Source organism: Alosa sapidissima, chromosome 17 (assembly GCF_018492685.1).
Source record: "Alosa sapidissima isolate fAloSap1 chromosome 17, fAloSap1.pri, whole genome shotgun sequence".
In the NCBI taxonomy this organism is placed as follows: domain Eukaryota; kingdom Metazoa; phylum Chordata; class Actinopteri; order Clupeiformes; family Clupeidae; genus Alosa; species Alosa sapidissima.
In genome coordinates this window covers 19,439,465-19,464,269 of record NC_055973.1, presented here as the reverse complement: position 1 = coordinate 19,464,269, position 24,805 = coordinate 19,439,465, and the positions used below count along the sequence as shown (strand labels likewise).

At 45.6% G+C, this 24,805-nt stretch overlaps 1 protein-coding gene across 2 annotated transcripts in view; it reads right to left on the bottom strand.

The window, feature by feature from the left end:
- sik2b (salt-inducible kinase 2b) overlaps positions 1-24,805 on the bottom strand; it is a 46,077-nt gene that overhangs the window by 7,609 nt on the left and 13,663 nt on the right. For both annotated transcript variants that reach the window (XM_042068667.1, XM_042068668.1), the window contains exons 4-11: positions 22,958-23,119; positions 18,645-18,769; positions 17,401-17,524; positions 11,758-11,978; positions 11,211-11,363; positions 10,827-10,970; positions 456-690; positions 1-208 (exon numbers count right to left, since the gene is read on the bottom strand). The exon at positions 1-208 is cut by the window's left edge and continues 77 nt beyond it. In XM_042068667.1, the coding sequence (XP_041924601.1) occupies positions 1-208; positions 456-690; positions 10,827-10,970; positions 11,211-11,363; positions 11,758-11,978; positions 17,401-17,524; positions 18,645-18,769; positions 22,958-23,119 (1,372 nt within the window). The remainder of the gene's footprint in view (positions 209-455; positions 691-10,826; positions 10,971-11,210; positions 11,364-11,757; positions 11,979-17,400; positions 17,525-18,644; positions 18,770-22,957; positions 23,120-24,805) is intronic.

Genomic DNA, 24,805 nt, shown 5'->3' with positions numbered 1-24,805 from the left:
TGTGAGCTGAGTGCCTGCATCGTGGGATTGGCAGGGCGGCCAGCGAGGAAGGGCTGGGTCATCCGTGTGACTGACGCGTTGGCCAGCCCCGCCTCTGACAGAGGGGGTGCGTCTTCCAGCAGGCCCAAGTCACTGTGCACGGAGCCCATGTCATACTCCGAATCCACACTGCCCAGCGATGGGTTCTGGCCCATACTGAACAGCTTACCTGGACACAGACACACACACACACACACACACACACACACACACACACACAATGTATAAGAGCTCATGTTATACTCCGAGTCCACACTTCCAAGCAACTGGTTCTGGCCCATAATTAACAGCTTCCCTGGACACACACACACACACACACACACACACACACACAGACTTATGCACATTATGTGTGTGTGTGTGCGTGTGTGTGTGTGTGTTTATGTGTGTGTGTATGTATGTGTGTGTGAGCTTACCTGCACTTGTCATGAGTGCTCCTGGTGGGTTGGTGACCTCTGAGAGGGTGTGTCTCCGCTGTCCAAAGCGAGCCGTCTGAAAGGTGCTGAAGACGTGGGCAGGGTCCTCTTCTGTGTCCGGCTCCTCTGTCTCGATGCCCTCATCAATAGACATCTCCATCATGTTGCTAGGCGATGAGGTGCTGGACTTACGGATGACGACGGGAGGTAGGGGGTCAAGCAGGCAGCCATTAACCTGCAGAGGAGAGTAGAGGAGAGGAGAGGAGAGGAGAAGAGGAGAGAAGTTAAATCTGATGCTATGCACTGAAGTGGGTCTGGAGGCAGACTGGACATCTGGACCCACATCAGCATGTAAAATCACACACACAACACACACACACACACTGTCAATACCTCATGTGTATGTGTGTGTCTTATGAGCAGATAAACACCAGGTCCCACTCTACTGTGGAGCATATCACTGTAGGGCAGATGTGAATTGACAAGTTTCTTAAATGTGTGTGTGTGGTTTCTTAAGTGTGTGTGTGTGTGTAAAAGTGACAGACAGAAAATGACTCCTGTGGGTGAAGACATGACTCTTGACAAGTCACATTGGAGACAAGGACATAACCCTGTGAGTGTGTGTGTGTCTCCCCCTTGGTCCTTATAGACTGTTCGCCCCCCCCCCCCCCCCTCTCTCATTTCACTCCTTCTATCTCTACCATTCTTCCTCCCCCCAACCTCTCTCCTTCGATCTAGCCTCCCCTTTCATCTCTCTCTCTCTCTCTCTCCCCCCTTCTTTCCTCCCCTGCCCTCTCCTCTCTTCTCTTCCCTCATTCTCCCTCTCTTCTCCCTCCCTCCCTCCCTCTCCCTCCCTCTCCCTCTCTCTCCCTCTCTCTCCCTCTCTCTCCCTCTCTCTCCCTCTCTCTCTCTCTCTCTCTCTCTCTCTCTCCCCCTTTCCCCCCTCCCCTGCCCTCTCCTCTCTTCTCTTCCCTCATTCTCCCTCTCTTCTCTCTCTCTCCCTCCCTTCCCTCTCTCCACTGGTTGCTCAGACACGCCGGGTGAGAGAGAGATGTGGAATGTGAGGACAGGAAGTCAGCTCTGGCTGAGAGGGCAGTCCGAGACAGACAGAGACACACACACACACACACACACACACACACACACACACAAAATCCCCCTCATACACACAGAAAACAAACACTCTCTGCTTTTTAAAGACAAACACACGCCCAACACAGAAAACTGTAGACAAATACACACATCCTCTCTTCTACAGACATACACACCGCTCCCTTTCTCGCAAACACAAAGACTCGTGCTCTCTTAATAACATACCCACACCCTCTCTTTTTAGTAACACACACACACACACACACACACACACACACACACACACACACACACACACACACACACACACAGTCCCTGATACTGATCATGTAGATGAGTTGCCGGGAGACGGGAGTCTCCTTGAGCTGTTCTGTGAGATTCCTGGTCTCTGTTTCCTGAGGCGTGCTGCGCCAGGAATGCACTTATACAACACGCACACACGTACGCACGCACACTCAAACATGTACACACACACGCTCACACATGTACGCACACACACAAACACACACACACACTCACACACACCACATACAGATACACACAGCAGTGGGTAGAGAGGTGGGGGCTGTCCTGCAGTTCTGTTTCCTTTGACACACACACACTCACACACACTAAGTGCTTGGGCTTTGCAATGTTCTGGGCATGGAGATTATCTTGATGAGAGGGAACATTATGTAATGCCCCCTGTCCTTGGTTATTACTCTTCCACAGGAGTCACACCATTGGCTATCACTCTTCCCCAGGAGTCACGCCATTGGCTATCACTCTTCCCCAGGAGTCATGCCATTGGCTATCACTCTTCCCAAGAAGTCACGCCATTGGCTATCACTCTTCCCCAGGAGTCATGCCATTGGCTATCACTTTTCCTTCTGAGTCATGCCACTGGCTATCACTCTTCCCCAGGAGTCATTCCATTGGCTATCACTCTTCCCCAGGAGTCATGCCATTGGCTATCACTTTTCCTTCTGAGTTACGCCATTGGCCATCACTCTTCCCCAGGAGTTATGCCATTGGCCAACACTCTTCTCAAGGGGTCACGCTACTGGCCATCACTCTCCCACTGCGCTTACATCTAGAACAATATTAGAATCCCCAAGAACATGACAGTAATAATGTCAAAACTCCCAGACAAATGACTAGTAGAGGCCCAACAGTGGAACGTGATATTCAAGAGTATCCATCTCAACACAGCGAAGATTTTACCATCAAAACAGTAAATATGTAAAACAATGTGAGGATATAGCCCTGAACACAGTGAAGATTTTACCATCAACACAGTGAGGATCTCACCATGAACACAGTGAAGATCTAACCATGACACAGTAAAGATCTAACTAGAGGTCGACAATATGGGTTTTTCGATGGCCGATGCCGATATTTTGATGGCCGATGCCGACATTTACAATGCCGATATTTAGACATTTTTTTGCCCAATATTTGGCCGTTATTTCCCTCTATTTGCATAATAAAGAAGGATACGATGATAAGAGTTAAAACCTTTCCGTTTTCTGCCAGGAACAACGTTGTACTCTTCCAAAAGTTCCAGCTGGTAATTTAATTGACACAAGGGGAAACGTGCGTCACACGTTTTCCATGGGAACAACACTGGGCTGCCTACAGATGCACCTACCTGTTAATCGGTTTATTATACTCAAATATCGGCTGATATCGATCTCTTAAAAAATACAATAAATCGGCCTGATTAATCGGTCTAAATCTAGATCTAGAATCATCAACACAGTGAAGAATTTAACGCAGTGAGGATATAGCCCCCAACACAGTGAAGATCTCACAATGAACACAGTGAAGATCTAACCATCACACAGTGAAGATCTCACCATCACACAGTGAAGATCTCACCATCAACACAGTGAAGATCTCACCATCAACACAGTGAAGATCTCACAATCAACACAGTGAAGATCTCACCATCAACACAGTGAAGATCTCACCATCAACACAGTGAAGATCTCACCATCAACACAGTGAAGATCTCACCATCAACACAGTGAAGATCTCACAATCAACACAGTGAAGATCTCACAATCAACACAGTGAAGATCTCACCATCACACAGTGAAGATCTCACCATCACACAGTGAAGATCTCACAATCAACACAGTGAAGATCTCACAATCAACACAGTGAAGATCTCACCATCACACAGTGAAGATCTCACAATCAACACAGTGAAGATCTCACCATCACACAGTGAAGATCTCACAATCAACACAGTGAAGATCTCACCATCACACAGCAGTGGCGTAACTACTGACGGTGCAGGCGGAGCGGTGCACCGGGGCCCAGGCACGGAGGGGGGCCCATCTCTACACCCCCGACGGGGGACCCCTCCCGCACTCGGGTCCAATGAGAAACATCGTAATTAAGATGAAATTACGTCGGCAGTTCTCGGATATCAATATTTTTTTCTCGCAACATTTCTTTTTTTGGGGATTGACAGCTATTTATACTACTCTCGTGCCCTATAACTGTTAGTCATGGTGGCCCATTTGTGTATGTGGAGTAGGCTAGCATAGGACAAGAATGATTGCGTGGATTGGCCATACTCTCCATAGAGAACAGCAGAGCCAGGCAGTTGGGTTTCAACGATATATCATCAATGACTTTGCTGAACAGAAGACCCGTAGAGTGAACTAATGGGTGAGTTACAGGTTGCTTTTTTATGGAGTAGGGCAGGGGTCACCAAATGGCGGACCGCTGTCCGAGTCCGGACCCTGACGTGATCCTATCCGGACCCGGACCATAATAGCCTAATTTAAATTTTCACGTAAGATTTCAAAGCTGCGCTAAATGTTTTGTTGGTTAGGATAACAACATTTACTTCAGGAACCATCATTTCGCTTGCTGCTACTCAGCCAGTGAAATCTGTGAATTCTGATAAAGTCGAGTCAGTGAGTAAAGTAGCCTAGCCTATGGGGAAGAGACTCACTGATAGCCTGAAACGAGCGAGGAGAGGAGACGGGACGGGACGAGAAACAATCAGATGGATATCTAAGTTAATGATAAGTAGGGCCTAAGTTATTTTCAAATCATCGATTACTCAAAGAGGAGAAAGCTAGACAGCGAGAACAGAGCTTTATATAACGATACAGGGGCAATATAATGCAAAACTGTCACGTCCGTAACGCAACTAAATATGGATGTGACAGTTTTGCGCGGAATTGCCCTGGACCTCTTCTACATATTCTGAGACAGGCGATTTTTAAAAGCGCCAATTTGAAGCACCTCTACTAGACAAAGCATATATTTTGAGCAAGCATAGGGTAGGCTAGGCCCATTTAACAGTGAACTGAGACCACAGAATATTTTACGATTTAAGAAGGCAATATGATTGATCCACCACAATCTAGTTAAGCCTACATGCATTCACTGCCCAACAACGTGATGTTCCTGGGTTTCCAGGCTTTCGGGTCAACATAAAAAATAAATAAAAATAAATTAAACTTGCTGATTAATGGGTTCAAGGAAACAGCTGTGGAATATCTATCCTTGTCTCAGCTCAAATTTTATTTTAAGTTCACGTTAAGATCTTAAAAATAGCTAAGGCTACTCAGTTTTTCTCCCCAATTACTCTTATCTTGCCTTATTTCTCCTCATTTCGAATGTTGCCTTTTAGGCTACTTATTTTATTTCACATTAAACATTAGGCCTAGGCCTACAACTAGGCTCCATCCATCCATCCTAATATATATATATATATATATATATATATATATATATATATATATATATATATATATATATATATATATATATATATATATATATATAGCCTGACTCAAATATCGGCTGATATCGATCTCTTAAAAAATACAATAAATCGGCCCGATTAATCGGTCTAAATCTAGATCTAGAATCATCAACACAGTGAAGAATTTAACGCAGTGAGGATATAGCCCCCAACACAGTGAAGATCTCACAATGAATACAGTGAAGATCTCACAATGAACACAGTGAAGATCTCACCATCACACAGTGAAGATCTCACAATCAACACAGTGAAGATCTCACAATCAACACAGTGAAGATCTCACCATCACACAGCAGTGGCGTAACTACTGACGGTGCAGGCGGAGCGGTGCACCGGGGCCCATCTCTACACCCCCGACGTGGGACCCCTCCCGTACTCGGGTCCAACGAGAAACATCGTAATTAAGATGAAATTACGTCGGCAGTTCTCGGATATCAATATTTTTTTCTCGCAACATTTCTTTTTTTGGGGATTGACAGCTATTTATACTACTCTCGTGCCCTATAACTGTTAGTCATGGTGGCCCATTTGTGTATGTGGAGTAGGCTAGCATAGGACAAGAATGATTGCGTGGATTGGCCATACTCTCCATAGAGAACAGCAGAGCCAGGCAGTTGGGTTTCAACGATATATCATCAATGACTTTGCTGAACAGAAGACCCGTAGAGTGAACTAATGGGTGAGTTACAGGTTGCTTTTTTATGGAGTAGGGCAGGGGTCACCAAATGGCGGACCGCTGTCCGAGTCCGGACCCTGACGTGATCCTATCCGGACCCGGACCATAATAGCCTAATTTAAATTTTCACGTAAGATTTCAAAGCTGCGCTAAATGTTTTGTTGGTTAGGATAACAACATTTACTTCAGGAACCATCATTTCGCTTGCTGCTACTCAGCCAGTGAAATCTGTGAATTCTGATAAAGTCGAGTCAGTGAGTAAAGTAGCCTAGCCTATGGGGAAGAGACTCACTGATAGCCTGAAACGAGCGAGGAGAGGAGACGGGACGGGACGAGAAACAATCAGATGGATATCTAAGTTAATGATAAGTAGGGCCTAAGTTATTTTCAAATCATCGATTACTCAAAGAGGAGAAAGCTAGACAGCGAGAACAGAGCTTTATATAACGATACAGGGGCAATATAATGCAAAACTGTCACGTCCGTAACGCAACTAAATATGGATGTGACAGTTTTGCGCGGAATTGCCCTGGACCTCTTCTACATATTCTGAGACAGGCGATTTTTAAAAGCGCCAATTTGAAGCACCTCTACTAGACAAAGCATATATTTTGAGCAAGCATAGGGTAGGCTAGGCCCATTTAACAGTGAACTGAGACCACAGAATATTTTACGATTTAAGAAGGCAATATGATTGATCCACCACAATCTAGTTAAGCCTACATGCATTCACTGCCCAACAACGTGATGTTCCTGGGTTTCCAGGCTTTCGGGTCAACATAAAAAATAAATAAAAATAAATTAAACTTGCTGATTAATGGGTTCAAGGAAACAGCTGTGGAATATCTATCCTTGTCTCAGCTCAAATTTTATTTTAAGTTCACGTTAAGATCTTAAAAATAGCTAAGGCTACTCAGTTTTTCTCCCCAATTACTCTTATCTTGCCTTATTTCTCCTCATTTCGAATGTTGCCTTTTAGGCTACTTATTTTATTTCACATTAAACATTAGGCCTAGGCCTACAACTAGGCTCCATCCATCCATCCTAATATATATATATATATATATATATATATATATATATATATATATATATATATATAGCCTGACTCAAATATCGGCTGATATCGATCTCTTAAAAAATACAATAAATCGGCCCGATTAATCGGTCTAAATCTAGATCTAGAATCATCAACACAGTGAAGAATTTAACGCAGTGAGGATATAGCCCCCAACACAGTGAAGATCTCACAATGAATACAGTGAAGATCTCACAATGAACACAGTGAAGATCTCACCATCACACAGTGAAGATCTCACAATCAACACAGTGAAGATCTCACCATCACACAGCAGTGGCGTAACTACTGACGGTGCAGGCGGAGCGGTGCACCGGGGCCCATCTCTACACCCCCGACGTGGGACCCCTCCCGTACTCGGGTCCAACGAGAAACATCGTAATTAAGATGAAATTACGTCGGCAGTTCTCGGATATCAATATTTTTATATATATATATATATATATATACATGGCCTAAACACGCATGTTAAACATTATGATGCTCCGGACCTTTGCTTGAGAAAATTTTCCGTAACTGGACCTCGCTGAAGATTAATTGAATACCCCTGGAGTAGGGCATATGAGGTGCACTTTCTGTGACCTGTTTGTGGAAGGCTATCTGACCGCTGCACCACACTGTTATAGGCTAAATTAAGCAATTGTGTGGTCATATATTGTGTAGGCGCCACCGTGTATGAGTTGCTGTGTTTTTGTTGATGCTTTACTTGATGGCTAATTGTTCTATGGCTATACGTTATCTGCGTTTCGGTTTTGGAAGTTGGGGGAATTCAGAGGTGGTAGCGAGGATTAGTCAGGTAGCCACTGTCCATGACTTTTTCTGATCATGTTCTCTATCACACACATACAATTTTGTGTGCAGGTGTGTGTGTGTTTGTTTGTGTCGCGGGGGTGGGGGGTGGTGTTGGAGGGGGGGGGCCTGAAGCACAGCTACATTACACCACTGTCACACAGTGAAGATCTAACCATCCACACAGTGAACAACTAACCATCAACACAGTGAAGATCTAACTAGAGGTCGACTGATATGGGTTTTTCTATGGCCGATGCCGATATTTAGAAATCAGGGTCAGCCAATGGCCGAGATGCTGCTGATATTTTGGCCAATATTTGACCGTTATTTCCCTCTATTTGCATGATAAAGAATGATAAGATGATAAAGAGTTAAAACCTTATCATTTTCTGCCAGGAACAACGTTGTACTTTTCCAAAAGTTCAAGCTGGAGTTCCGTGCGTCACACATGTTCCACAGGAACAACACTGGGCTGCCCACAGATGCACCTGCCTGTTAATCGGTTTAATATACTCGGATATCGGCTGATGCCGCTTACTTAAAAAATACAAAAAATCGTCCCGATTAATCGGCCGACTGATTAATTGGTGTACTTCTCTAGAACCATCAACACAGTGAAGAATTTAACACAGTGAGGATATACCCCCAACACAGTGAAGATCTCACCATCAACACACAGAATCTTAGAAGGAACTTTCAGAAGTCAGTCCCTAGACCCCTCACAGAGAGAACCGACGCCCCACACTTGCAGAGAACTTGCAGAACCACACAAAGCTTAGAACAGGAAGGGCTAACACACAATGTGTGTGTGTGTGTATGTGTGTGTATGTGTGTGTGTGTGTGTCTCCCTTGGTCCTTATGGACCGGTTCCACTCTCTCTGCACTCTCTTGCTCTCTGATATGTCACACCTTGTCTGTGTGTGAGTGAGTGCATCTATGATGCTATAACAAGGCAATTACTTTTGCCTGCGTGTGTGTTTGTGAGTGTAAGTGAGTCTGTCAGTGTGTGTGTGTATGTGTGCTTGCGTGCGTGCGTGCGTGCGTGCATGAAACAGGGTCCTCACTCTGACTGGATCAGTTATGTAAGCTGTGCAGCTGTGCAGGAGGGAGACAAACGACAGACAGACAGAGAGAGAGAGAGAGAGAGAGAGAGAGAGAGAGAAATAGAGAGGGGGGGCAGACAGAGAGAGAGAGATAGATAGAGAGAGAGAGTGATAAGCAAGAGCGAGGAAATGACAGATGGAGGTGCTAGTGACGTGTGTCTGTTTCGTTTCCCTACAGGCAGCTGAGGACACACACACACACACACACACACACACACACACACACACACACACACACACAGGTCTTCTGATGAACAGTAAGCAAACCAAAAAATCAAAACTAAGCATAGCACCTCGCACACCAACACACACACACACCTGAAGATCACATTAGTGTGTGTGTGTGTGCGTTAGGGGTGGGCGATATATATCGTCTGCGATAATATTGTGATTGCTGTTTTAACGATGTGCAAATTGACATTATCGAGTATTTAAATTACTTAGGGGGAAAACACTCATGCATTGAACCTCCATACATTCACTAAATCCAGGAGGTGTATGCGAGAGAAGCCCCTGGCTGCAGCAGAGTAAGTCACGTGATTGCTAGTGGTCCATGTTGTCACACGCACGCCTAATGTTTATTTTGTGCAGCTACTTCGTTCAAGTGGCATTGATGAGTTAAAGTCACGGTATTATACGTAAATATTAGACTAGACTTTGAATATTTTAATAGTCAGTTGTAAACAAATAAATCTTCTTATGTTACCCTTTTGTAAATGGACTGAAGTTCGCTCTAAATATCAACTTTTATCGAGTATGCTAACCGTTAGCATCTCATATACATTAGCCATAAGCTAATGCATTAGTTTCTATTTTGTAAGGTCTGCTTAGTTTTACAGTGAAACCCAAGTAAAGGTTTGAAAGGAACTTCAGCTTCAGACTTTCTCTTGGGAAACTGTCAGGCCTATCTATCCTCTGTAATGTAGCTGGCTAGATCATGTCATTGCCACACACACAAGTGGGGGCAGATTTGGAAATGTGTCATAGAATGACAATGCATTGGTTTGATTAAAAAGTCACAGGTTAGGTTATTGGTTATTATTGTAATGATGCTATTCATAAATAATGAGCTGTAAAGTAACTCTGACTTTTAAAAACAGTTTTTTAAAGGATATCGACTAATTATTGTTATTGTCAAAATCACAAAAAATAGAGATATTATTTTTTTGTCCATATCGCCCACCCCTAGTGTGCGTCTGTGTGTGAGTGTGTTTTCAAGGCAATAAACAATACATTGTTATGCAGACAAACACACATTGCTCAAGACTGTAGCCAAAAAGGTGTATGTGTGTGTGTGTGTGTGTGTGTGTGTGTGTGTGTGTGTGTGTGTCTGGTCTGGACAGGTCCCACTCAAAGTGCCACAGTGGACCTGCTATGTGTGCGTTAGGCCTGTTGCATGACCTTGAGTGGCTGGAATGTTATTTAGTGGGTACTATGGTAACGAGGGAGGAGCCAAGTTGGCTGACCACAGGTCCTACAGCTGCTCATGTCCCAGCTGACTGATCTACTGAACTAACACACACATACACACACGGGCTAGGGCACACTGCCCCGTGCTTCTAGCTCATTCATATTTGTGCTTACACTTAGTTGACAATCCACTAACCTACTGTACTTAGAACATGGATTGAATGTGTGTGTGTGTGTGTTTGTGTGTGTGTGTGTGAGATAGGATGTGAGTGTGTGTGTGCATCTGTTCCTGAATTATCTTCAAGTAACACTAATAAGCTTTAGCTCAGTTCAACAACAAGTACTCAGTTATTTCACAAACATCTGCGCTTGTACCCTTGAATGTATACTGTGTATGATGCCTGTGTTCTGTGCTCCAGTGTGTGTGTGTGTTGGTAGTTTCACTTACTTTGGGTGTCGCCACATCCTCCTCCATGAGGCTGTGCTCAGTTGTGGGGGATTGTGGGATAGAGAAGGAGTCTGCGGAGGACTGAGGGAGAACTGGAGAGCGAAGCAGACGCATGCCCACCTGAGCCGCACCTCCACTACTCGCCTGTAGGGGGGGTTGAGAAGAGGGGATGATGTGATGGTGGAGAAAGACAGAGAGGAGAGAGAGAGACAGACAGAGAGAAAAAGTTTATTTTCAGTCCTTTCTGATCTTCACACTCGGACAGACACGGTGGCAGAAGAGGTCGTCATGACGCACAGTCCTGCCGTGCGGTCTAAAAAAATGAGCACTTTCAGGGGCTCAGGGTGAGTGTGAATGTGCGGTGGTCTCTAATGAGGCGGTTACCTTGGCGACGGTCTGCTCAGCTACGGTGCTGGGGCGCCGCTGGCGTGCGTCGAGTCGCTGCTCAACGGGGAAACTGCAGCGGTGGGCCTTCAGACGCTCCACCAGCAGGTAGTAGATAGCAGCAAAGTGGTTATAACTCTTATTCTGGAGAGACTACAGGGGGAGAGAGAGGGAGGAGAGAGAGAAGGTCTATAGACTTGTACTGAGGCTGTGCATGATCTTTAACACATGCACACACAAAAACACACACTCCCTCTCTCTTTCTCTCTCAAACACACACACCTTTAAGGTCTTGTGCTGGTATATGTCGAGGCTGGGCATGAGTCAGAGCATGCACCTACACACACACACACACACACACACACCTCTAAGGTCTTGTGCTGGTCTATGCCAAGGCTGTGCATGAGTCGGAGCATGCACCTGCACCTAAACACACACACACACACACACACTCACCTCTAAGGTCTTGTGCTGGTCTATGCCGAGGCTGTGCACGAGTCAGAGCATGCACCCACACACACACACACACACACACACCCATACTCACCTCTAAGGTCTTGTGTTGGTCTATGCCGAGGCTGTGCATGAGTCGGAGCACCTGTTCGCTGTACTCGCCCACCCCGGCCTCCCTCTCCGTCGCCTGCTGGTAGAGAACGGGTCGCTGCACTGGCACGTCCAACGCCATCCAGCGGTGCTCTTTAATCTGGGCCACGGACAGCCGTTTGGACGGGTCCAGAACCAGCATGCGCCGAATAAGGTGCTCACACTCTGTGTGGATTCAGCAGAACACACACACACACACACACACACAAAGTTACGTGCATGAAACCTGTGTCATCGTGTGTGTGTGTGTGTCTATACTCAGCATTTGCACACACGGTGGTTGTGGTTGGAGTGAGTGAGTGTGTGCGACTGGGTATCAGAGGATGGGTTTGTATAAATTCAGGGATTAAAGTGAAAAAAAAAAAAATAGTTTGACTGAACTTTTTACAGGCCATAAGTCATACGTTGTTCATATCTACCTATAGAGATAGGACCCCTTTTGCGGTCGCGACCTATTGGTTTTTAATGTACAAAAAGATGCAAAAAGCGAAGTAAAGGGAGTATTCGCCTTATTCACACGGCGGCCATTGTTTAAACCAAAACGAGGCTACAGGGTACATTTAATTTACTATATAATTAATGCCACCTACAGGTGAATGCATAGAACATAACAATCCTATGGTTTGTGTACCCTGTAGCCTCGTTTTAGCCGCCAATGGCCGCGAATTGAGAGTGCTGATTAGCCATTGCTGTTCTTTTCTACTGCAGCATATTGTAGAAAGGCTTTAACTTACACTGTTATTTAATTACTTCAGGCCAAAAGTGTTTAAAGGGGAGATTTTTTTTCTTGTTAATATGCAATTCAACACCAAGTAAAATCTATAAAATCAAGTTTGCAAGACTTCACATTTTCTCATCAAAGTAATGAATCAGAACATTCTAGATATTGTTCATATTTCCATTTGTTGCCTCATCCGCATTTAATGAAAACATGGTCATTTTGAGTTTTACAGACAACTCAGTTTTCCAATGAGCAGCAATACTGTGTGCTCATGCAGTAGGTCTGCGCATTTGATAACGACAATCTGGAGAGGGCGCTTTTGCAATCTGCAACAGATTGTATAAGGTTGACAAGAGGTTGCGATATGGTGAGGGACAGGTCGTGTTGCGCTATGAAAGAACATGCGTAGCTTACTTTCTGAGCGCAAAAACGGTCAGCCATAGATAAACGTAGCCTACCTCTGTCGTGGTGGCTAGTTGCCCCAGGTAGGGAAGATGTCCTGAAGTGCACGAACGTTAACCTTATGGCGGTCTTCTGATTGTTGCCGTGCTAAAACGTTTTCCTATTGCATCCATAAACAATTTTCTTGCAGCAAACCGCGCAAAAGCAAACCCCTGGCACTTTAATTTTTTTACACCATGGCTTGTTAGTTCTCCCCCGTTTCCAACAGCCGCCCATCTCCATTTATTTTTTAACTTTTGACACCTGTGCCTTCCTTTAGCAACAACGCATCCATGACAGCTAGTGGCCTTGCCAAATAGACGCACACAAATCATGACGCTATTATGCGAGGTTCTGGTAGGCCTACTGGTTATGGTTTTGTGCTATAAATTAATAATAGCAAAGTTTTAAGTTGACTATTTTAATTGCATGGTTATTTTTTGTCAACATACACTCACAACCTACTGTCGTTAAAAGTGAGGCCTAAGCAAAATAGGATACAAGGCTGTCTGTGCGTCACAAACACGACTGACCCTCTTACTCAACAGTTCGCGATGATGACAATATTATTATTATTATTTTTTTTATGTTAACACGCTCAGTCAAAACCTTCCGTCGCAAATTGTGAAACACATTGTTGTACATGTCATAACAGACGGGATAATAAATTGCATAGGCTATATTGCGTCGCTTTACACATAATGTTAGTTGCATTGATTAAAAACTGTAACAATAATAGTACATCGGGTGGCATAGCAGGCTATCTGTTCAAGTCGTAGGTGACACCCAAAATGAATGACCTCCCCTGACAAGAGTTCGCAATAGTAAGAAGTTGTCTACATTGATGCACGGAAAGAACACAGCCTACGCTTCTTCTCCGAATTCGCACATAGAGCTCACAATATCATATCCAAAAAAGTTAAACGGATTGGGCAACCTCATTAGCTGTCTCGATTGTGTCACTATAATCCAACTTTTAGACCGTCCTCCAGAAGTGTTCTTTTAAACGTCCCAGGCCAATGAGACAAGCGTGTAGCTACAACATAAACAAAGCGAAACTCATGGCTCACGTATCTTCTTGAGCGGTCACTGATTGAGACACCGAAAGTTCTCAAGAACACTATTAGGTCTTTAAACATTTACCATCACACACATTAATTCATCGGACCTAATATTTGTAGTTGCCTTAAAAAAAGGAAAAGAAAAGGTGATAGAGCCCCCCCCTATTTTTTTTCTCACCGGATCTGCATTGATCTCAAATATGACATTTCTAAAAAATTGACGGAAATCCGTAGTAAGACGGGGAACTGTAATCCTTGTATAAGTGTGTGCATGTGTGTTTGTAAGAGTGTAAATGTGTGTGCTGGTGAATGTGTGTGTGTGTGTGTATGGATAAGTGTGTGTATGATTGGTTGTGTGTGTTAGTATTTATGGGTAAGTGCGTGTGTGTATGTGTGTATGTGTGTGTTCTGATATAAACAGTGTAGCAGATGACACACAGGGAGAGTGGTGACAGTATGTACCGTGCACAGAGCCTGAAGAACACTCTGTCTGAGCTTCTAAACACACACACACACACACATACACACACACACACAGCTGCCTGACTGCACCCCAAGTGTTACAGCCTCTGCTGGACACATGCTAAGCAAAACAGATTAGCTCACAGGAGGAACATGAGGCACACAGACACACACACACACACACACGCACACACACACACACACTTGCTGGTCCAATGGCCTGTTGTCCTTGAGCGATGACTGTTCAACCTCTTGGCTTCTCGTTAACAGCTGAATGAGGATGACGTCAACAGCAGTGGGTCTTAAACGGATTCAACAGTTCCCTCTCCCTTTCTCTCTCTCTCGCTACCTCTTTATTTCCCTTCTTCCCTCTCTTTCTCCCTTTCTCTCTCTCCCTTATGCTACCTCCCTCTTTCTTTCCCTTCTTCCCTCTCTCTTAGACCCCCGACCCCCCCCCCCCCCTCCCACCTCCATGTGTCTGAGAGAGAAGAGGAAGAGACGAGGAGAGAAGAGGACAGGAGGAGAGGAGAGGACAGGAGAAGAGAGGAGGACAGAAGGAGAGGAGAGGAGAGGAGGAGAGAGGACAGGAGGAGAGAGGAGAGAAGAGGACAGGAGGAGAGAGGAGAGGAGAGGACAGGAGGAGAAGAGGAGAGGACAGAAGGAGAGAGGAGAGGAGAGGAGGAGAGAGGACAGGAGGAGAGAGGAGAGGAGAGGAGAAGAGGACAGAAGTAGAGTGGAGAGGAGAGGAGGAGAGAGGACAGGAGGAGAGAGGAGAGGACAGGAGGAGAAGAGGAGAGGACAGAAGGAGAGAGGAGAGGAGGAGAGGAGGAGAGAGGACAGGAGGAGAGAGGAGAGGAGAGGAGGAGAGAGGACAGGAGGAGAGAGGAGAGGAGGAGAGAGGAGAGGAGAGGATAGGAGGAGAGAGGAGAGGAGAGGAGAGGAGAGGACAGGAGGAGAGAGGAGAGGAGAGGATAGGAGGAGAGAGGAGAGGAGAGGAGGAGAGGACAGGAGGAGAGAGGAGAGGTGAGGATAGGAGGAGAGAGGAGAGGAGAGGATAGGAGGAGAGGAGGAGAGAGGAGAGGAGAGGATAGGAGGAGAGAGGAGAGGAGGAGAGGGGAGAGGAGGAGAGAGGAGAGGAGAGGATAGGAGGAGAGAGGAGGAGAGGTGAGGATAGGAGGAGAGAGGAGAGGAGAGGACAGAAGAGAGGACAGACATGATGAGAGAAGAATGAGAAGAAAACTGGGGGAAGGGGATAGATGGGAAATGACCAGAGACGGTACGCCAGGGAAAAGAAATGTGTGTGTGTGTGTGTGTGTGTGCGTGTGCGTGGTTGGGGGGATTGGGGGTTAGTGTAGGGTTACTCATACATTCTCCACATGGCCAAATTGTTTCAAGGTCCCTGAACAAAGCCTGTTGGCCGCCCCCCCCCGCCCCGCCGCCCCCCTCTTCCTGGCAGGGCTGGTGTGTGAGCGAGCCCAACACCCCCCCCCCCCCAAACAGACAAGGCCTGCCCGCCTGCTTACGTAAAGCACTTGAGCTCCAGTTAATCTGGGGCTGGGAGCAGAGCTGTCCACTGCTGCGCCCCCTCACAGTTAGCCCTGCAGAGGGACAGGACAACTCTCACACACACACACACACACACACACAAACAGACACTCTCAGACACACAGACACAAACTCTCTCTCTCTCTCACACACACACACACACTCTCTCTCTCTCTCTCTCTCTCTCTCTCTCCCCCTTTCCCTCCCTTATACACATACACTCCCTCACTCTCTCTCTCTCTCTCTGACACACAGAAACTCTCTTTCTCTCTTTTCTTTCTCTCGATGGGTCCAGAGAGAACGTTGGCTAGCTGCCAAAGACAAACGACACAAAACAAGGCTCACCTCCCTGATCTTTCGTTGCTCTCCTGACATTACTCCCTCTGTCTCTCTCCATCTCTCTCTCCCTCAAGATCCCTTTCTCTCTCTTGCTCCTCTCTTGTGAGGCCTGGGAGTGTTTACACACTCTGCTGTGGGTGTGTGTGTGTGTGTGTGTGTTTTTGCACTCAGCTCCTCAGCTCATCTTCAATCAGCAATCAGCCGCCTTAATATGAGAGGGTATGATGTGTGTGTATGTCTGTGTTTATTTGATTGTAAGGGAGTTTATTTGTGTGAGAGAGAGTGAGTGTGTGTGTGTGTGTGTGTGTGTGTGTGTGTGTGTGAGTGAGTATGAGTCATACCAGAGAGACACAGAAAGGCATATATGGAAGTTTTCAACACTAACTGTCTAAATAACAAAGAAATTCAATTGAACTTCTACTCAAAATGTTTTGCTTTATATAAAACAATATTACTAAATAGCATTCCACAGTAAAATGGGAAACAAGGGGAACTGTGCAAACCCTTAGTGCTTATTATACAGATAACTAGATTACTAGAGAACTATGAATCCACATGACCTATGTGCCTACGAATGCACATTATGAACACACATTAACATGCACATTACACACATGCTAACTCTCTCTCTCTCTCACACACACACACAAACACACACACACACACACACACACATCCTCCGTGCCAGGTCAGAAATGAGATTTCATTTTCACATGCAGCGTTGTGCTTTATTTTGTTTTCGTTTCTCCATTTTCTTCCTACTGTCCAGTTCCTGTGAATGTTCTGGCGACACAACGCATCGTCAGTCACTGGCCTATAAAGCTCCTCTGAACTGAATTTAGAGAATTTAGAGGGAAAACAGTAAGTGCAAGTGAGAGTGTGTGTGTGTGTGTATGTGTGTGTGTGTGTGTGTGTGTGTGTGTGTGTGAGAGAGAGAGACAAAGTGAGAGAGTGAAAGAGACAGAGAGACAGTGAGATGGAGACAATGAGAATGTGTGTTTGAGAAAGCTGTTCTTACCCTCGGTCATGAAGTAGGGGATTCGGAACCGGCCTTCCAGCACACGTTGCCTTAGCACGGGGAGAGAGGGGCCATCAAACGGAAGAGCACCACACACCAGCACGTACAGCACCACCCCCATACTCTACACAAACACACACAAGAGGGACATAGAGAGTCAGGGCTGGGGGGGAAATCATTAGTATCCTACATATCTAGATCAATTTGGAGTCAAAAGGCGATCTAAAGCACACTGCACACACAGAGGGACGCAGGAGAGAGACCAGGAGAGGAAGAGAGGAACAGAGACAACGAGTCTGTTCCAGCCAATCACTGACGAGATGCGCACTTAGGAGAGTTTAAATTGCAGAGTTTAAATGGGGGAGGGAGTAGCAAAGCTCATCACTTAGAGCAGTGGTTTTCAAAGTGGGGGCCAGGGCCGCCAGGGAAAAGAAAGGAAAAATAAAAGCAACAAATAAATACATTTGAAAAAATTAAAATATACCTATTACTATGAGGGTTGTTATACAATGCCATTATAATAATTTGTTGCATATCTGAACATTATATTTTCCATGATAATGACTGGGAATAATAATAGAGTGATAGCTCTCATATAGCAGAAAGCCCCAAATGCAATTTTTGCACACTGTACGCTCCATCACGAAGTGCTTGTGGCTAAATTAATTATTAGGATTAGCTTAAATGTATTTTTACGTTTGCCGTAGTATTGTCAATGGGTTTAATAAGGTCCTTGGCAAGAACCTAGTGGTATTTGGGGGGCCTTGTCGTGGAAAAGTTTGGGAACCCCTGGCTTAGAGTACCTTTAATTAAGTTAGCATACTTAGTGCCTCCTTAGGCGTGTGTTGAGGTATCAACGTTAGTGCTAATAATAAAGTAGTGTAATTAGATGGTGTCTGAGACTCACTAGTATCAGAGTAGTTAAGATCTTACTTGGCCTTCGCTAATATTAGCATAGCTTAGCTTAGCTTAAGGCCTATAATGTAACGACTATAAAACTTGGCTTAAGTTAAGCTAACCTAGCTTAGATTCCTCTTGGTTGAATTTAACATCTTGTGGTAAGATCTCAGTTGTGTCAGCTTCAGGTATGATTAACATGATTAGTCTTGTGTCACCATGGTTTGTGATCATTTTGGGAGTGATGTTAGATGACTTGGATTGCATTAGTTAACAAGTGCTCCTCAGTCATAGCATGAGGTGCTATGGTAATGGTGCTGGCTAGCATGTGTTAGCATGTCTCCTACCCAGATGTCCAGCTGTGGTCCTTCATACTGCTGGCCTTCAAACACCTCTGGGGCAGCGTACGGGGGGCTGCCACACCATGTAGCCAAAGGTTCACCTGGCTGGAAGAAGTTCCCGAAGCCAAAATCTGCAAATAAAGTGAGAAATCATCAAGGACACACACACACAACTAACACGCACTTACTGTCATTAAACACACACACACACACACACACACACACATACATACATACATACAACTCACACACATACTATTACAGAGCCATTAAACATGTTCACAGCTCACAAATACAGTCATTAAACACACACTCACAGCTGAGTCATACCAACTGTCTTGTTGAGTATGGCACCCCCATGGATGCTATAGCCTCGGCAACCCTGAAGGGGGCGCCCCTGATGCTGTTGCTCTGCTCTGCACTGCACTTGTGTTTGCTGGACAGCACGTGCTCCTGCTCGCAAACACTACAGCCAAGGTCAGCAGGTCGCAAGTCCACCAGGAGAAAACAGGTGACAGTCCACGGCGGAGCTTTTCAACCCAAACAAAGCCCTCAGTATGTACCTCAGTATGGTCTAGTACAGGGGTCGGCAACCTTTTTTGCCTGGAGAGCCACTTTTACTGAATGTATTAATTTTTTTTATCTCAGAAGAGCCACATAAAGACGGTTACAAGAAAACGTTTGGATATTTAACGTACAGTTACTTTCATTCAACAGAGGATTTTTAAATACATTTTCTACTAGTTTTAAAAGTAATGTGCAAGTAACTTGAAATGTAAAGTGGAATGACAGAAGTATAGGCCCTAGGCTTCCCATGTAGGCTAAACACCACCCCCTATTTTCCCAGTGTCCTTTGGTATGCATCATAGTTCACAACACAACACTCAATTTTCATTGACATGTCATTGGCGAAATTGAACATTAGGCCTACCAGAGATTAGATTTGGTGATGGCCTTGGAGTCTGGCTGGCTCATATTCAGTGAGGTGAAGTTTCATGCAAGAATTGAGGCTGTCATCATTTAAGGGCAACTCCACGCAAAACTGTCATATATCCAAAACGCCAACTAAATACCATGGCATTGTGTTGGCGTTATGGATGTGACAGTTTTGCACGGAATTGCCCTTAAACGTGAGGGCAGGTTTGTCTTTATATTTTTCATATGTATGCAAATGGAATAGGGTTAACACAGCAATACTAACTCGTTGCAGTGTGCGATATATAACGGGCAGTTCATTTTGCGTTTTTAGAATCAGTCTTCGGATGGAAACTTTCCCATTTCAGCCCGCTTGTGTTCGCGCTCGAAAGCTGTGGTCGCTGACGTTTCCTTTTTGACATTTTCCTTATCTAGCCTACAGCAAGCGCACACATCAACAATAACAATTAAAGACAAGTGTTCTCGTTGACTGAAATGGAGGGAAATCGGTGATTTTGTTTGATACTGACATGGCAACGAACCGCAAATGTAACAATATTGTGCAGGTTACAGTTACGGAGTCAAGTGAGGTGGGAAGTTATATAAATTACTCAGATAGACCTACGAACTAAAATAAAATACATTTAAATTAAATACTCATTATTATTTTCAAAAGCTGAGCCGCATCAGAGGGATCAAAGAGCCGCATGCGGCTCCGGAGCCGTGGGTTGCCGACCCCTGGTCTAGTAGGACCCTGTACCTCAGTATAATCCCATAGGGCCTGTACCTCAGTATAATCCCATACCTCAGTATAATCCCATAGGGCCTGTACCTCAGTATAATCCCATAGGGCCTGTACCTCAGTATATTCCCATAGGGCCTGTACCTCAGTATAATCCCATAGGGGACCCTGTACTTCAGTGGGATTCCTCCAGACACACACACAGAAGGTCTGGCATGATCGACAGCTGAGGAGTAAACATGGATCTGTGTGTGAATGTGTGTGTGTGTGCATGAATGTGTGTGTGTGTGTGTGTGTGTGTGACAATTTGAATGTTTATTTGTGTGTGCTTATATATGTTTGCATGTGTGTGAGAGAGTGTGTGTATTTATGTGTGTTTGTGTGGCAGATGCACTGACAACAGACCTGGATCGCTTCCCTCAGATTAGAGGCAGGTCCATTACTGAGACGTAATCCCCTAAAATGCCCCAAAAGAGTCCTCTCCGCCCCCTCATACACCCACACACCCACACACTGACCTGCAGATATGATCCCAGACTAAGAGTTTTACATAATCTTTGACATTTGCATTCACACACAAACATGCACAAACACACACCCACACACAAATTCAAAGACACATAATAACACACGCATAAGTTTGATGGGGGCGCAAGTGGCTCAGGCGTTTGCTGCCCGTGTTGGGTACACGGCCCCAGAGCCCCGACGCCAGCAGGGTGGTGAAGAGGAGGCAGAGCAGAGCGGAGAAGACCGGCTCTGAACGGGGGCCAATCTGCAATGCCAAAGATGGCGGAGCAGTGACCACAACTCCTGCCCTGTGAGCCAATCACCACACACACACACACACACACACACACACGCACACACACACACAAATGATGTCCAGTCTGTGCCCATGCTGAAGAATCTGACCTCCCTAATCACATCCATAGTGGAAGCACAAAGGAATTCTACATATCTGACTTAAGACATTCCGCTATCTAGAAATCGAATGCTGGTCAGGTGTGCTAGGGTTGAACCTGCGTAACGAGATCAGAATCATTCAGGCAGTTGGGCAGGCCGTCGGGCAGCTAATGTGAGGAGGCCCTGACACAGTCAGGCAGGTAGTCGGGCACCTAACGTGAGCAGACCATGACAGGACCAAACTGAAGCAGAGGCAGCTGCCCATCTCAGACACACATAAAAAGAGCACATCCTCAAACTGCTGGCTGCTGCACATGAAAGGCACAGCCCCCTCTCTGGCCACTGCACGCACACACACACACACACACACACACACACTGTACACACACACACACGTGCTACGGTGACATTTCTTTGAGGGGCCCACACACCTTCTGAGGGCCAACTGCTCATTCCTTTGGTGTATTTGTGTGCGTGCGTGCGTGTGATGTGGTGTGTGTGTGTGTGTGCATGTGCGTGCGATGTGATGTGGTGTGTGTGCGGTGTGGTGTGGTGTGGCGTAGTGTGTGTGTGTATATATAAACTAAAGTGGTGAGAGTGTGTGTTTTCCCTGCTGCTGTGCCCTGGACTGACTCCTCTCACAGACACAGGAAGTGTGTGATGGATGATTGTGATGATGTTAGAGCTCTGCTGCTTCAAGAGGTGGGTCAGGAGCTCATTGGCTACTCAGCCTGACAGACAGCCCGGAGGGCCAATGACAGGCAGAGGGAGGGGTTGTTTAGGTCTCCACTCAGCACAGGATGTTCCAGCTGCGCCCACAGCACACATACACACACACACAATCAAACCTATATAAACAGAGACGTGCATATATTACTCACACACACTGACACAATTCACACTCTAACTAGACACAGGCTGACAGAACAACAGTTATTGTGTGTGTGTGTGTGTGTGTGTGTGTGTGTGTGTGCGTGTGTGTGCGTGTGTGTGTGTACGAGAGAGAGAGAGAGCGAGAGTGAGAAAGAGAGAGATGTGTGCTAGAATACACAGATTATGTCTTTTATCTGTTTGTCGTTGTTGGAATCTGTGGGCGGTGTCCCGTGAGTGTGTGTGTGTGTGTGTGTGTGTGTGTGTTTGTGTGTGTGTGTGTACGACTGCCTGTATGTGAATAGAACTAGAGAGTTCTGGTTTTATTTAATCATTGTAGACATGGAGATAAACTACATCTTGTATCAACTAAAAGAACCCTGAATTTCAACCTTTAACACACACACACACACACACACACACAAACATGATCCAACTTCTTGGGCTTAGCTAGTTGTGGTTTTGTATCCCGATCTTGCATGAGGTCATTTGTTTCAAGTGCCAAGTCATTAGAGGCCAAATGGATTACATGGGACTAGGACAGGGCTCACTCAGAACATCTGGGACACACACTCGTGTGATGGTGGGGCTTGTGTGTGTGTGTGTTTGTGTGGCCCTTGTGCATTCATTCCACTGGATGCTAGTACCAGGGTACCAGTGGCACAATATGCACACAGCTGCACATTCAATGGCACACACACACACACACACATACACATACATACACACCCTTAAAAGTCGTGCCATTCCATGCTCAGATCCTAAAGAGGCTCAGGCACTTGAACAGCAAGCTCTTATTGACCTCGAAACATGTAGATGACACTTCTCACACACGTGCACACACACACACACACGCACAGACACACACACACACACACACAGTGCCAACCTGCTATCTTGATGTTCATGTGGCCGTCTAGCAGCAGGTTTTCGGCCTTGAGGTCTCGGTGCACAACGCGGCGGTTGTGGCAGTACTCCACCGCCGACACGATCTGCCAGAACTTCCTTCGAGCTTCTGGCTCGCTCAGACGCCCGTGATTGGCCAGGTAGTCTAAGGGGAGGAACCAAGCAACAGGTCAGAGATCAAACAGCCACAGCGTGATGTGAGCACTCACCCAGCCCTGCATGCGTGCGTGCGTGCGTGCGTACACACACACACACACACACACACACACACACACACACACAAACTCAATGATGTGATAAAAAACGACTCTACTTATATAACCAGTTATTAGTGTTGGGTGTGTAAAAATACTGACATTCCTGAGGTGTCCATCTCTCTTTCTCTCTCTCTCTCTCTCTCACACAAACACACAACACACACACACATTCACACACACACAAAGATGATGTCACCATAACTACATCATCATCATCTAAAAATGTGTGTATCAAAATGCAACACCAACATCATTAACAATATCACAACACACTGGGATGAGGGTGGGAGTGTGTGTGTGTGTGTGTGATGTAGGTAGTCACAATAAAAATGAGTGTTCAGTGTTGTTTCACCCCTGGATGGTGTAATCATGTGGTCACCTCATCCTGGACTGCTGGGTCAGCCCTTGGCTTTGAGCCCACTCCCAACACACACACACACACACACACACACACACCCATGCACACACCCAACACTCATGCACACAATCACCCAACACACACACACACATTCCATTCCCACTACTGCCACCAACGCCCTGCCAGAGGTGTGTGTGTGTGTGTGTACTGTATGAGAGAGAGAGAGAGAGAGAGAGATGTTTGGATATGTGAGAATGTATCCATGCCATGTGTGTGTATGAATGCTTGAGTGTGAGCATGTGAAGTGTGAAAATGAAGTGAAAGAGTTTGTGGTGTGTGTGTGTGTGTTTGTGTATCTCTCTCTCTCTCTCTCTCTCTCTCTCTCTGTGTGTGTGTGTTTGTGTGTATATGTGTGTGAATTTAGCCTAGCCATGGAGAACATTCTTCATAAACAACATGTTTACTCTCCTTACCCACAGCTTAACTCAACATGTCAAACATACCATTCAAATTCTAAACACACACACACACACACACACACACACACACACACTTCAAACCCACCAACATGTCTGTGCATATGCATGCACACCTACACATACACAAGCACACACACAGTGTAACAATCTCTCCATGATGGACAGAAAGACTGGTCAGTTTTCAGAAAGAAGAATGTCTGTCCTGACAAGTGTGTATGTGTGTGCATCTTGAAGGTGCGTTATTTATGTGTGTATGTGAATGTATGTTAGAAATCTTTGACGTATATGTGCGTATGAGAGGTAGTTGTTTGTGTGTGTCTGTGTGTTTGTGTGTGTGTGTGAGAGAAAGAGAGAGAGAGAGTGAGTGAGTGTATGTCTGTATGGAAAGTGTTTTCCCTTTGCTTCAGCATAAGGTCAGCAGGAATCCCAGAGATGACCTGCCCTAAACCACTGTGTGTGTGTGTGTGTGTGTGTGTGTGTGTGTGTGTGTGTGTTGTGTGTGTGTTGTGCGTGGGTGTGTTGTGCTGCGTTGACGCCTTGAAGGGTGTGAGAGATGTTTCATTAGAGCTAGGCTGACCCTGCCTAACCAGAGAACACCAACTGGAACCTTATCTGGAACTCTAGGCTTTCAGAGGTTCTACAGGAACAGAACCAAGACAGAGGGAACCTCTGAGAGATCTCACAGGAACCACCTCACATCTCACAGAAACTCAGACAGAAGGATCCATTAGAGATCT